The sequence below is a fragment of the Aquila chrysaetos genome, chromosome 5, assembly GCF_900496995.4.
Source record: "Aquila chrysaetos chrysaetos chromosome 5, bAquChr1.4, whole genome shotgun sequence".
NCBI lineage: Eukaryota > Metazoa > Chordata > Aves > Accipitriformes > Accipitridae > Aquila > Aquila chrysaetos.
Window position 1 is genome coordinate 66,967,946 of NC_044008.1, and position 13,483 is coordinate 66,981,428.

General features: G+C 52.9%; 1 protein-coding gene across 5 annotated transcripts in view; it reads left to right on the plus strand.

Annotated features, from left to right (window-relative positions):
- The window catches only part of SEPTIN9 (septin 9), a 145,804-nt gene that overhangs the window by 83,305 nt on the left and 49,016 nt on the right, over positions 1 to 13,483 (plus strand). For all 5 annotated transcript variants that reach the window (XM_030014678.2, XM_030014679.2, XM_030014681.2 and 2 more), the window contains one exon: positions 789 to 1,448. In XM_030014678.2, the coding sequence (XP_029870538.1) occupies positions 789 to 1,448 (660 nt within the window). The remainder of the gene's footprint in view (positions 1 to 788; positions 1,449 to 13,483) is intronic.

Genomic DNA, 13,483 nt, shown 5'->3' on the forward strand with positions numbered 1-13,483 from the left:
ACCGCAGCTGAGAGCGCGGGGGCAGATCCTGCGTGGTGCTGGGGCTCGGTGAAGGCAGGACTGCCGCCTCTTCAAGTGTAAATCAGAGCATCCAATCTGATGTTGCATCCGTCTCTCTTTGCCTCCTAACTTCCCCGTTGGTAAAATGGGGATGATGATGTTTAGGTTTTAGGATGTCCCTAAGGCTTCCCAGTTGGCTCCTTCCTTGTATTGGGGTCTCATGTCAACGTTTTCAAAGCACTTCAGTCTTTGGCTTGGGTGATCTCTAGGTTTGTTTTTAAGGATATGAGCTTCTGTGGCTGCCACCTTTGGTTTTCTTGCTGCATTTATATGGATTTGGTGCTCTCCTGTGATTGTTTTCCTGTTCCCAACTTGGATTTTGCTGGCAGCACTCACCGGGAAGCCTGTGTTTATCGGCACATCTTTCGGACGTGAGAGGGAAAGGGAGGCGTTGGGAGTTGGATCGCTGGCTGTCCCCGAGTCCTGTGCTGTGCTCTGCTCCCCTGTGAGCACCGTGGGGTACGGGTGGGATGGAGGGCAGCACGGGGATGGTTTCTACTCTGGGGTTTAATTTCCTGGCTCTGGTTCCAGTTTTGTTATCTGGGTTTGTAACTTGTCTGAAGAGGCGAAGCCTGGCCCTCAGTCCCCACCTGCTTTAAATGGGGTTATGAACCCTCAGGTGAAGGAGCAGAAATGGGGTTATGAGCCTCAGGCAGTGTCTGTAAGCATCTCTCGAGATGCTCAGGTGGATGGTAACTAAATTCTGAACTCCTTTTCATGTTTTTCAGCTCTGAAAAGATCTTTTGAGGTCGAGGAGGTAGATCAGTCTTCAAATTCCTCCACCCCACAAAGACGGACCCCAAACCCCCTCCTCAGGTCCACTGTGTCCAGCTCCACGCAGAAGTTTCAGGAACTTGGCGCCAGGAATTCGGAGCCATCTGCCCGACATGCGGAGACCACAGGCCAAAGATCCCCCAAGCCCTCTCTGAGGAGAGTGGAGCTCTCTGGACCCAAACTGTCCGAGCCGGTGTCCAGAAGAACAGAAATCTCCATTGACATCTCATCCAAGCAGGTGGAGAATTCCACCTCAGGGTTGTCGAGGTTTGGCCTCAAAAGAGCAGATGTGCTGGGCCACAAACCCCCTGAGCCCAGCCCAAGGAGGACTGAGATCACCCTCGGCAAGCCCCAGGAGCCGGGTCTCCGGAGGGTGGAGGCGCCGGCATCAAAGATCCCCGAGATGCCCCAGCGAAGAGCCGAGACGCCCAACGCTCCTGTGCCCGACACGGCTACCAAACGCGTGGAAATTCAGGTAGCGAAGGCTGCCGAGGTCCCAGCCCCACCGGCACGGCAAGTGGAGAGCTCGGAGCCTCCCCTGGCCACCCAGCCTCCCCAGGCAGAGCCAAAGCAGCAGCCAGTGGTGATGGAGATCCCACCAAAGAGAGAAGAAGGTGAGTACAGCTCCGGGCAGCTGCTTGGGTGAGATGCTGACTGATACCTGCCTTTGTCCTTTGTTGCGGGCTCACGGCCCCTGTGGGGACGCTGAGCGTTGTGTGCTGCTCTTTCAGCTCCGGTGGTGATGCCTTTCGAGGCTGGTCTTGGATCTGTGCTCAGACGTGTCTACATACATGGCTGTTATCCTTGGGTTTATCCCGGCTGAAGGAGCTGTCAGTTTGAATCAAAAATGCTATCAAGCCTATAAGGAAATAAAAAAGAAAATGCCAAGAGCCTGGGTGCTTGCAGGAAACAACAATTCTGCCAACTCAGGCCCCATGGGCAGACACACCGGCCTGTGCAGCATCTAGAAAAGCCTCTGAGGTGCTGGAGAGGCGGTGGTTGGGGAAGCGTTGTTGTGATGGCTTGTTGTTTAGTGTTGTTGGTTATGGTTGTGGGACAGAAACTGCCTCTTCATTAGCAGGAGTCAGGGTTTTTGGTCTTGGAGCCAAAGTCTAATAACATCATGAACCAGAGCCACTATTAGACTGGAGCCCTGGCTTATATTAGCTCTATCTTGTTTTCGATTAATCCCATATTAAAGCCAGCTTCCCGCCCCCGCCAGCCGTCACTTATTCTCCCTCATGTTTTGGAGATTTTTTTTTTTTTCCCTCTTCTGGCCTGTTAATTATTTTTCCATTCCCCATCACCCACGAGCTCTCTCCTGAAAGGGATGCAGCGGTCAGTTGGAGGGCACCACCTCCCCACCCCACCCTGTGCCTCTCCCCATGGGTTGTGGGATGGCGTGCGGTGGCCGAGCCAGGACCTGGGAGGTCTGTGCCTGACCCTGGAGCTGAGCCACGTGCCCGTGTCCTGCCCCGCCATGGGATGGTCCCCTGCTCCTGCTCCAGCCTCTCTCCCTGGGTACAGCCCTGCGATCACAGGGCAGTAACAGGGTCTCCAGAGAGGCCAGGTTTCAGTGTGTGCGCACGTCTAAAATCAAATCAGGAATCAGTGGTGGAGCTGATACCGAACTCGTAAGACTTGAGTGGGTTTCTCTCACTGTGCATATGTATGGCTTAGGTGTGGCTTTTCTGAGCTGGGTTTTAAAGAGTGGACAAACGCCTCCAGCAGATAGCAGGTTGGTCCATCTCCAGCTGGGCATGGCTCAGCTCTGAGACCCAGCCCAATGATGGGGTTCAGCCTGGGCCTCCCTTATGGGCTTTCTGTCCCCAGCCACTCTATGTGTGGCGCCCAGGAGGCCCATCTTCTCCCATGGGTGGGTGCTCAGCCTCGTCCTGCTGGGTTTGGGCTGCTCTGGGCTTCCCAAGCTCTGAACTGCAGATGGTTGGGCACTTTAAGAGCAGAAGACCATCTAAGCTGCTGAATCCCCCAGCTGCCCAGGGCAGGGGGTGCGGAGTGGGAGGGCTCTTTGCATCAAAAAGGACTTCAGAAGCGCAGGACAGCTGCTGGGGATGAGTTTTACCCAAGAGCCCAGCTGTCTGGGGTCTGCCTTGCAGAGCGAGCCAGCCCTCAGTCCTGGTACAAAAGGGGCTTTCAGTCTAAATGCCTCCAAGAAGAGCCGGGAGACAAAGTTGTAGGAGTAAGGAGGGCTCCAGTTCCTCCTCCTCCTGTGTTAGCATGGACATACAGCCCAGAGTTGCTGCCAGAGCCCATGTCCCCTTCCCGGTTGTCTCCAACCTCCACCATTGCCATGACTCGAGGTTGCCCTGGGTTGCTCTCATGCAGGACCCCATTTCAGCGTGCTCCTCCCCTTGGTCCACAACACCCACCCTGGGTGTGTGGATGGCATCTCTCCTTGTTGCTGGTGTAAGCATGTGGAGGAGTTTTGGGGAGGCTGCACAGGGACCCTGAGGGAGCCCTGCGGATGGGTGCAAGCATGTTGCCGACACTCGCCAGCTCCACTGCAGCTCTGGCCCCACCGCAACCCCCCAAGTGAAAGCACTGGCTCCCCGATGTTTGCAGCAGAGACAACACGTGGTGTGAAGTCCTGCTCCCTCTTGCTGCTCCCAGGGTTTGGGGCACCTGAGAGATGCTGCCGTGGCACTGGAAATCCCTTGATCCCATTGCTCGGTGGCTCTCCAGCACAAACAGCTGAGCAGGGGATGCAGGCAGCTGCCTCCAGCTGCCCTCAGCCTTGTGCTGGGACTTGCCTTCCCCCAGCTGCTGGGGCTCAGCTGCCTTGCCCTTAACCCCTTGTCCCGCTGCCAAAGGTATGCAGGAGAGCGTGTTGTGCAGGAAGAGGCCGGTCGAAGGAGAAGGGCAATCACCGAGAGCTCAGCAGTTCAGAGCAAACCACAAAGGAAAGGAGTAATTATAGTGCTGAACGTCGTTAGGACGGCTTGGCTGGTGGCGTGGGCTGAGCCCGCTCCGGAGCTGTGGTTCTCAAGGTGGGAGGAGAGCAGGAGAGCAAGAAATATTCCTCCCCATCCCTGTTCTCCGTCTCCGAGTCTTCACGCTCTCCTGCATTCCCTGGGGAGCATTGGCTGCACTTCTGCGGGTTTCACATTGAGTTGGGCCATTGGCGATAGGGAGACGGGACGTGGGTGCACATCACGGGTGCAGTGTACCACTGCACCAGCATCCTGGCCAAAGCTGGACTTAGTGTCCCCAAGGCAGCTGGTGCTCCCCAGCTGGGGCAAGGAAATGTGATGGAATGACTGGGCGATGTGGATTGGTATAGTCAGAGTCGTCCAGAGAAATCTGAGCAGGGTTGTGCAGTGGGTGTAGGCAAGGAGAGAATATGCAAAGGGCAGAAAGAGGCACAAGCAATTAAAAATAAACATTAAAAAAAAAAGGTGAGAGGAAGTGCTGTTTCTGAACCCGCACCCTCAGACACTGCGGTAGGCAGTCTTCACTGCGTAGGACTTACCAAATCTTAACATCCAAATATGACCGCCCGCGGGTGGTGATAACCTCTCCCGAGCTCCTGCTGTGGGCAGCGGTTCACTCCTGGCCCTGGAGTGCCGGCCCAGGCTGGAGCTGGCGGCTGAGGCCATTCCTCTCTTGTGCTGGGGAGGCAGGTCTGAGCAGGGCACGCAGTGCCCACGCCAGCGTGGCTGGAGCTGGTTCCTCCCCATAGTGCCGCGCTACGGAGCAGGCATGGCGAGAGGGGCTGGGGTGGGTGACGGTGCCCCCGGCTGCCCAGGCTGCCATCCCGCTGTCTTTGCCTGGCAGCTGGGTCCTGCTTTGGTGACCCTTGCTGGTGTAGCTGCTGGCGAGGTGCTGGCTCGCTCTGCCCCCCTCGCCTCCTGCTTCTGACCCTCTTCTTCCTCCCTGGCTTGTTTGGGAGCAGCGGCTTTGTCTGGGATGTCCCCCATGGCCCTGGGCAGGGGGGCAGCCCCACTGGTCTCCTTTCCACTGTGGCTGAGCGAGGCTGCCTGGGAGAGGAAAGGGGGATTGTTGTGGGAGCAGCAATACTTCATCCAGAGACATCCGCCAGCCCTTTGCAAAGGAGGGATCTTGAGGACTTCTCCCGAGCTGGATGGAGGACAGGCAAATCCTTGGGAAGAGCTGCATTGAGTCTGTTGTGGCAAATCCTGCCGCATCCTCCTGCATCAGCATCTCCTTCCACTGGTGCCTTCCATTGCTGACGCTGTGCATGCATGGTTGAATGTCTTGCTCTTCTGTTCTTGTTCATGCCTTGCAACACGGTGGTGGTCGGGGTTGAGAAGAAGACATTGTTGGTCCCAGAAAAGTTAATGTTTTCCACTTTGGTTTAATACTCCATCTCTGCTCCCCCCAAATCTGAACCTGTTTGTATTTGGGGTGAAGGCTCAATTCTGGGATCTCAGGTGATGGATTAAAAGCAATCCCAGATGAGAAGTGAAAGCCAGTGTGATCCGATGATCCTTTTTGTCTCGGCACAAGCCGCTGTGGTCACGTTGCCCAGGCCCCCAGGGACAGCATGCTGCCAGCAATGCAGGCTCTCATCCGCGGTTCTGCTGCCTGCTCCTGCCTTCACCCCGTTTTCCTGCTCTTGGCAACTGGTAGGACCACAGTTCTCCTTCCTTGTGGTCCTTTATTGCAAGGATGCTCTGAAGCTTGCTTAGATAAATCAAGGCAGATACAATGAATAATGGAAATGATCACCTAAAACAGGGACTTGATCTTCCTCTGCAACAGCTATGTCCCACCATGGTGATGTGCAAAATGGTCTGAACCATCTCTGAGCTTTCAGCTTTTTTGGAGTCTTTGTCCCATTGCTGCCTGATGCCCCCCTTTGGGACAGCCACGCAGGGTGCCACCCACCTCTTAAAAAGCACCAGGGTCCCCCCTCCTATTTTACTGCAGACTGACCATCGGGAGAGTGAAGCAATTCAACCTTTTCACTCTTTTTTCCAGCCTTGGACCCCTATGGAAAGCCTTTTCTTTAGAAATTGCTATTTTAGAAGCTGCCTTAGAGTTGAGGTAAAATTAAAAAAAAAAAAAAAAAAAAAAAAAATTCAGATCCACTGAGGTCCTTGTGAAGATGGTATCTAAAAACCAGGGACCCGTTGCTGTGTGCTGGGGAAGCCATGGTGTGGGCTGCAGCCCAGTGGTCCCCAGCCAACCTCAAGCCTCCATCCCGCCATGGACACCCAGGGATGGAGAAGCAAAACCACCCGAACCTTCAGGCGACTTTTCTTCTGTGCTGTCCTGCAAGGGTGGTGCCAAACGCGGGGTTGGGCCGCCTTGCTGGAGCTGAGGGTTAGAGGGATTTGGATGACTATGAACACAGTGACGCTCCCTGCAATGAAGAGGCCAGGGCTGAGTGGAGACGCAGTGAGTAATCATTTCCAGCTCCCTAAGCTGCACTGCAATTTAACTGTACAAAGAGATTAAAGCTGTAGGGAAACATTTCCTTAAAACCAGCTGACACATTTGGGCTAGATTATGGGTAGTCTTTTTTTTGTTGGTTTCTTTTTTTTTTTTTTTTAACGGGGAAGTGCCTACAGCCTGAGATACCAAATGGAGGGGCTGAGTGGGAAATGCAGAGTCCCAGTTTGTGAACTCAGGTGCCAAAAATGAGATAATCTGGAAAAATGGAGACCTGCAGCGCCAGTGACTTGGAACGAAGGAGCAGGAGCGTGTGCGGGGGAGATAATTGCGTCCCATCACAGAGACGCTGCCTGATCCGGGATGCCACAAGCATGGCCTCCTGCCTGCACGGGGAGGGCAGCGTCGGGGCTGGGCGCTTTCTGCTTTCCCCTCCACCCTGTTCTCTGTCCCTGGCTGTGCATGGAGCGGCCAGCGCACCTCCGTTCCTTTTGGGGTGTATTTTGGGCACTGAGGAAGTCAGGGAAGGAGGCCAGGTGATGTAGATGTGATGGAACTTCTGCTGCACATCTTTGCCCCCCAGGAATGCTGTTCCCAAACTCATTACATCACGTTCAGCTCCAGTCACATTGGCATTCACGTGTCCCCTTCTTTGTGTCTGTGTGGGCGCAGTTTATATGGATGCCATCACGGTCCCACGTGGGTGCTCGAGCCACGCAGCATACGCTCCAGGCAGCAAGCCTGCCTGCCCCCAGTCTCCAGCGCAGGCAGCCAGACCCAGGAGCAATCACACAGAGAATTCGTTTGCCCTGTTGGAAGTCCCTGAGGGCCCATAGGAAAAGCGGTGATCTCCCCAGTGGAGATTCATTATGGCAAGGAATATTTTCCCATAGGAAGCGTTATGGTTCCCACTTCCCTTCCCTGCCTTGTGTCGTTTGAGACCAGGAGAGGGCGGGCCTGCGGATGCTGAGCTGCAGAGTCCTCCTGGCGCTGGGCTTAATGACCTGGCAGGTCTCTTCCATTGCTAGGTTGGGTCTGTGGGCTAGACTGTGCATCAGTGTCGTTCCTTCCTGCACCTTGCAGGAAGCACCTAAGGCTGAACGTGTCTCTAGAGGTCAAAGCCTGTTCCAGGCAGAAGGTGACCAACTGCACAGCACCTGGAGTGTTGGCTCTCTGCAGCCTCGTGGGGTCTCTGCTCGTTGTGTTGGGGGGTGAGCCCTGTGCAGCCGCAGGACCCTTCTGGCTCTGCACCTCCATGCATGCAAACCAGGGCAGCCCCTGGGCAGAGAACTGCCTTTGCTGCGCTGAGAAACACGGGTGAGCACTCTTGCCTGCTGTTGGATTTGCATATGTATAAGTGACGCTGGAAGGCGATGGGAGATGCAGCCCTGGCTGAGGGTGGCGTGTACAAACCAGACCCAAGAGTTTCTCTGTTTACCTTGTGGTATCTGCATGTCTGGAGCCCATGGCAGTCGTGCTGGGGAACATGCTCCCCGCCTGTCAACTCCTTTGGCAACTTCAAGCTTTCTCACATTTAGGTTAATCATCCTACAGGCTGATAAGGCAAATAAAATCCGTTATCTTGACCAAGATAAAACAAAGAGGTTGCTTTGATCTCCTGCAGTAAGGCCTGGCCACTCATTTTGTGACTTCTCTGCTGTCTGCCGGGGGAGGGAAGCAATGGCAATGGTGATGAACCTTCTGTAGTTAAGAAATCATTTTCTTCTAAACTATTTCTAGACCTCTGTCCCTGCCTGAGATGTTTCTGTTGGCCAGTAGTTGAAGGGACACCATAGGCTGGGTACGGTGCCAACTCTATAAACTCTGTAAGAGGACTTGAGGAACTGAACTGAGATTATAGAGAGATAACTTTGTTTTTAGAAGATCAAACATTGTTGCGAGCAAAAAAGATAACTTGACAGCAAGCCAGTTGTGTTCTTTACTCCTCCAGCAAACAAACAGATGCACAGACACTTTTGTATTGTCCAAGATGCTGCAATGAAGCTGAAGTGAATGTGGCTATAAATGGAAGAAGCAGCTGGTCTTGGATTGCAGCCTGTGCTCAGACTTCTTTGGGCCCAATTTTTCTTACATCTGTTACAGGTTTTAAAGGAGGGACTTGGGGAGCGGGCTGCTTTTCTTCGGGTTAGTTGAATTTGGGGCGTTTGTTTTGTTGGTCTTCTGAATGGGTCTCTGCGCAGAAGTTCCCTGGATTTCTGTAGGGTCACATGCATAAATATTTCACTCTCTTGAATTGCTTCATTTTATCTTGGCATGAAGATAGTACCGGACATATTGAGAGACAAAACTGGACCAAAGGGTCTGGTCCAAAACATTTTGCAAACAACAAAACTTTGCAGATGTTTATGCATTTATGAAAAACAAATAGTTTTAACAAGCCATCTAAGGTTGCTGTGCCAGCTCAGGAGTGGCAGCATGGAGATTTTTCGGTTGCTTGGCTCCTCCTTGACTTGTATTGTCTACAGTTTCTTCTGTGTGGAAGCAGTGGGTTGGTTTTTGCGTAGCAAAGGCAATTTGTACAACAGGGATGAAGAAGGACTGAAATGAAGCATCTTTCAATACCTTGAAGTTCAAAGATTGTTGATGCTCTAGAAAATATGGGCATAACCTTGGATTAATGTTTAGCTTTTCAACCCAGGAGACAGTGTCCAGGTTATGTCTGAGTTGAGCGGTCTTACCAGTCCCTGGGTGTTCCCTGAATTCCAGGTCTGCAGAGGCTTTCCGTGGTGCAGCTCCAGCGTGGTCCCTGGCTAGTGTTTCCAAGGGGTCCAGAAATATTTAGTGGGAGCTGAGCACCTACCTCCTTTTGTCTCTTTGTGGATTCAACCTTTGTCCATCTATGAGCAAGACCTTTGCAGAGAATGCTCCCAATGGATCTCTTGCATGTGGCTTCATCCATACGTACTGCATGGCGTTCACCCTGGTTCACTTGAGATGTCTGTACTTGAGCTAATCACCTGGGTGCCTCCCTTAGGCTGGTGTGAATTGTGTCCTCAAAGGGTTTATTTTTCTCTGCTGAATGTAAAGAGAGCCTATGCAATCAGTTCAGCTGGAGACGTCTCCATTTGGGCGAGACAAATTTTACCCTCCTATATTATTACCAAAGCCAAAGAGATGGAGGTGAAAAGGGATGTTGCAGCAGGACAGAACTGTGCAAGACACTAATCCCTTGTTATCAATAGTGCTTGACAGCTCCCCAGCAAACCTCATCCCCTTGTGTCAGGTTGTTCTGCAAACAGGTCGCTGTGGACAATCATTTACTTAAGTGCATGGGTCGGACTGTCTTTGATGCTTATCAATAGGACTTCAACTTTTTATGATGGCTCTGTCTTCTCCCCTCTCTTGCTCGTTTGCTGTGCATGGAGTGGGACAGACATTCCTTCCCTCTCTCAAAGAAAAGCTTAGTTTGGGGAGATCTCAGGGGAAGAAGATTAGATGGGAATCCAAAAGGGTATGGTGCCTAGGATGAGAGAGCAGTGATAAAAGTTAATGATACATAAGCTCTTGAAAGGAGCTTTCTCAGTTACAACTATATGGTAGCTTACAAGTCTTAAATTGTAGCGCATTGCTTTCAACTCCAGCATGAATGCACCTGGGGTGTATTTCATGTGTGACAGGTAGATCTGGAGGGAATTCACAGGTATTGCCCTACCCAGCTTGGGCTGGAGCCCCTGCCTGTATTTGCTTCCCCTGCGTGTTACGACTTTGGATGGGAATTTTTGTTTGCTTGTTATTTGCTCTAATTTGGGAGGCTGTGCTGCTTTCTACTGATGCATCAAAGTAGTGGTGTCCTCTGAACCCTTCTCTGCAGCTCTGGTACATGGAAATACAGGATGAGTCCCTGGTTACAGTCTCTGAAGCTACAAATGCGTGGGCTCATGCTGTTACGGTGTAGAGGTTGCTGTCTTCCATCACACGCGTGACGTACTTGGGGCATTCACTGGCAACTTGCTCCCATCTGTAGTGGAAGTAAGTTCAGGGACCAAGAGCCAGAAAAACACTGAGAAGATGACAAAAGGTTGGATGGCAGGAGAGCCTAGTCAGGATCCTGCCTTTGCTGTTCGCTTGCTCATTGTCCTGGGCGAACCCCTCTACCCACTCCAGTTTTTCCTTTTGTAACAAGGAGCTGGTGAATGTGGCAAGATGCCTCAAGTTTCGTCCTTGCATTGAGTCCTTTCTTTTTTGAGGTTCAGCTGGTGATAAGGAAATTGCTGGTCCTGGTCACAGAGGTGCAGTGGGGTTGGGCAGGATGGGAGAAGCTGCTCTGCCCAGCTTACTGGAGTGGCTCTACGAAGAGAGAGGTCCTCAGCTGTCCAGGAGGAGAGGGGGGGTATCAAATGTTTTTGTATCAAAACCTTCTCCAGTCTACTGTGCTCTTCAGTCTGCTTTCTCCTAAATTTGAAAAACCTGTAGTTTGGAGGGGAAAAAAGGATTTGGAAGGCAAACTTTGGATGTGTGGGGAGCAGATGTGGGGATGGATGCTGCCTCCTGATTTATGAGCGATGGAGACTGCTGACACTGAGGGAGGTGGAGCAGGCACTGGTGGCTGTTTGGATGCTCTTTGCCTCATGTCCTCCTCCCCTGCTTCCATCTTGTGCAGATAGGAAGGAGAGTGGAGATTACCTTGGAGTTGTCCAGATTTGTCCTGGGAAAAAGGAGTAGATCTGAGCAGCTTTTCTGATAAAACATAATTGTTTAGACAAACTCTGGCTGAACTCGCTTCCTCCTGCAGCCCAACGTGCAGATAAAGGGGGTGGAAGTGGGAGGCCGAGTTCACAGGCTGCTGAGGCCCTCCCTGGGGTCACACCACCCCCGAGATCCCCTGTTCACCCATTTTGGTGGCCTTGGAGAAGACAAGATGATGCAGTTGAGTGCTGAGGATGATGCCCAGGTCGTAGGTAGTTCAGTGCTCTGAAATGTGGAAGAGAGCTTGATAATGGAGCACATCAGTGCTGGGACAAGGGAGAATGTGGGTGGTCCTGGAGGGCAGCATTAGATCCATCATGGTTCATCTGCAGAGGATGGGCCTCAGTTGCATGTTGCTCTGTGGGATGTGGGAGGTGAATTTGCTCCAGCCGTGCTCTCTCCAAACCTGGCAGTCCTGGGTGTAGGGTGGCTGGGCAGAGCCATGCCCTAGAGCGATTCCTGTTTGGGCTGGAAACAATGGGACAAGCAGGACTTGGGTGGGATGTGGCCACAGGAGAGGTCTTGTCATGCCCTGTGTGGCTCCTGCTGAGGTCTCCAGGAGTCACATTGTGGAGTCAGATGAAATCTGAGATCCTGCCATAATTGCCTTAGGGAAATGGTCCTGCTTGCCCTACTTTGTGTAGTAAATAAAAGTTTATTTACAGCCCAAGAACGCACGCCCTGAGGTTGAGAGGTGAAGTGTTCCTGTGGGGCCCTGAAAGAGCTCTGGGGTTTCCTCTCTGCTTTGTGGCTTCAGTTCTGGGCAGAAAAGTCTTGCAAAGGAGCAACTCTGTAGGTGGGAGCTTGGTGAAGTGGAGGCCTTTGCATGGGCCCTGGGGCATGGCTTTGTCTCCCTGTAGCAAGGCCACGTGTCCGTGGCCTTCTTCCCCGAGAAGAAGAGCTGGGAGGAGATAACCAGTGCTCACATGTGACACGTGGGCTGGAGCAGCCAGGGACAGCAGCAGGTGATGGGCTGTCATCCATCTGCTTCCCCGCTTGGCCACCATCATCCAGCATTTCCCCAGAGCCCATGTTTGCGTTGTTGGACCCTGGGGCATTTCTTTTCTTTTCTTGTGTTGGGGCTGAAGCTAGTCCTGGTGTCACCAGCAGCAGTGTGTACTCTGCTTGTCCTGCCCCAGGGCTCTGCATCACCATCTGGCACCTCCCTGCCATCCCCTCCCCAGTGATGCCTGGGCAATCTCTCAAGCTCAGGCAGTGCAGTAAAACAAGCTCCTTATTTAAATCCCCATTTGGTTAGAGAGGAAAGCAGTAAGGAGCATGGGTTATGCAGGAGAGGAGCAGAGGAGGAAGAAGCGAGAGGAGAGCCTGGCTCTGCTGTCCTCCTGGCCCCATGGCTTCCAGCCCAGTTCGTGCTGCATCTCCTCTGCAAAGCCGTCGCGGTAGCAGAGGGGATCCCCCGGCTCGTGCTGTTGGCTGTTTCTGCCCTTAGCTTCAGAGCAAGCAGAAAGGAGAGCGTTACCTCCCTCCTCTTCCTGGCTGCTCCTGCTCGGCACAGGCTCCATCCAAAAGTTTTCAGTCTCAGTCCCGCTCTGTCCAAAAATCGCTAGGCACCGCGGCCAGGATCCTCCTCTCTGGAAAAGGGGCTCTCTGGGATGCTGCGCAGGGCTGGACCCCTCCTCTGCATCTGCGACCTTGGGCACGGGGAGAAAGGATTGGGCTGAGCGGTGACTGCTCCTTGCTGAGAGGGTGACGTGGGGATGGGGCTGAGCTCCGCTGACCTGGGTCTGTGGGGTTTCCAGCTCTGCCCTGGTACGGCCTGAAATTGCTCTGCGGAGTTTCAAGGAATGAGCATTTGGTTTCTCCTCTGCTCAGAGGAGCGGGAAGGATCTCTTTGGGGTTATTTCAGCCCATTTGTGGGACAGACAGTCTATGGGACAGTTGTTTGAAGAGTGAGCAAACCAAAGCCATCATTTGGGCTCCATTGAAAGAGCAAAGCTGGGAAAGCCTCAAATTGCAGGCTGCAGAGACAAGGGGGGACATGGCTGTGGCTTTCTGCTGGGGAACAGTGCTGCATCCCTTGGGAGGGACACAGAGAACATTGTTTGGAGTTTCTGCTTTTCCTTCTCATTTTTAGACATGCAAAATTAATTTTTCTCTTTTATTGCCTGTGGCAATATTTATTTTATTGCTCTGCGGCAGTGGGGACTGGATAGATTTTGCAAACTGAATTTTCCCTCGACAAGCCCCTCCTCTGCTTTCGCACCTCCAGCTGCCAGGCTTGGTTTTAAAACAGCTTGCACCGAGGCTGAAAATATTTGAAGGGCAGAGCAGTGCCTTGCAGGAAATGGCTTAAACTTCCTGCTCCCAAGATGGTGTGAGTGTTAAAACAGAACTGGAGAAATATTAGACATCCTACATCCGGCATGGCAGAGGAGAGTGACCCTGGGGTGATGTGATGGAAAGCCCCTACCCCCCGCTGCCTGTGCCCGGCAGCTTCCAGCAGGACGAGGGGCCCAGCCGGTGCCCCCCCCCCGGACCCCCACACCCACGACTTTGTAGGGGAAAAAATGGGCAAATTGTTTCCTACTCCACTGGGCTTTGCTGT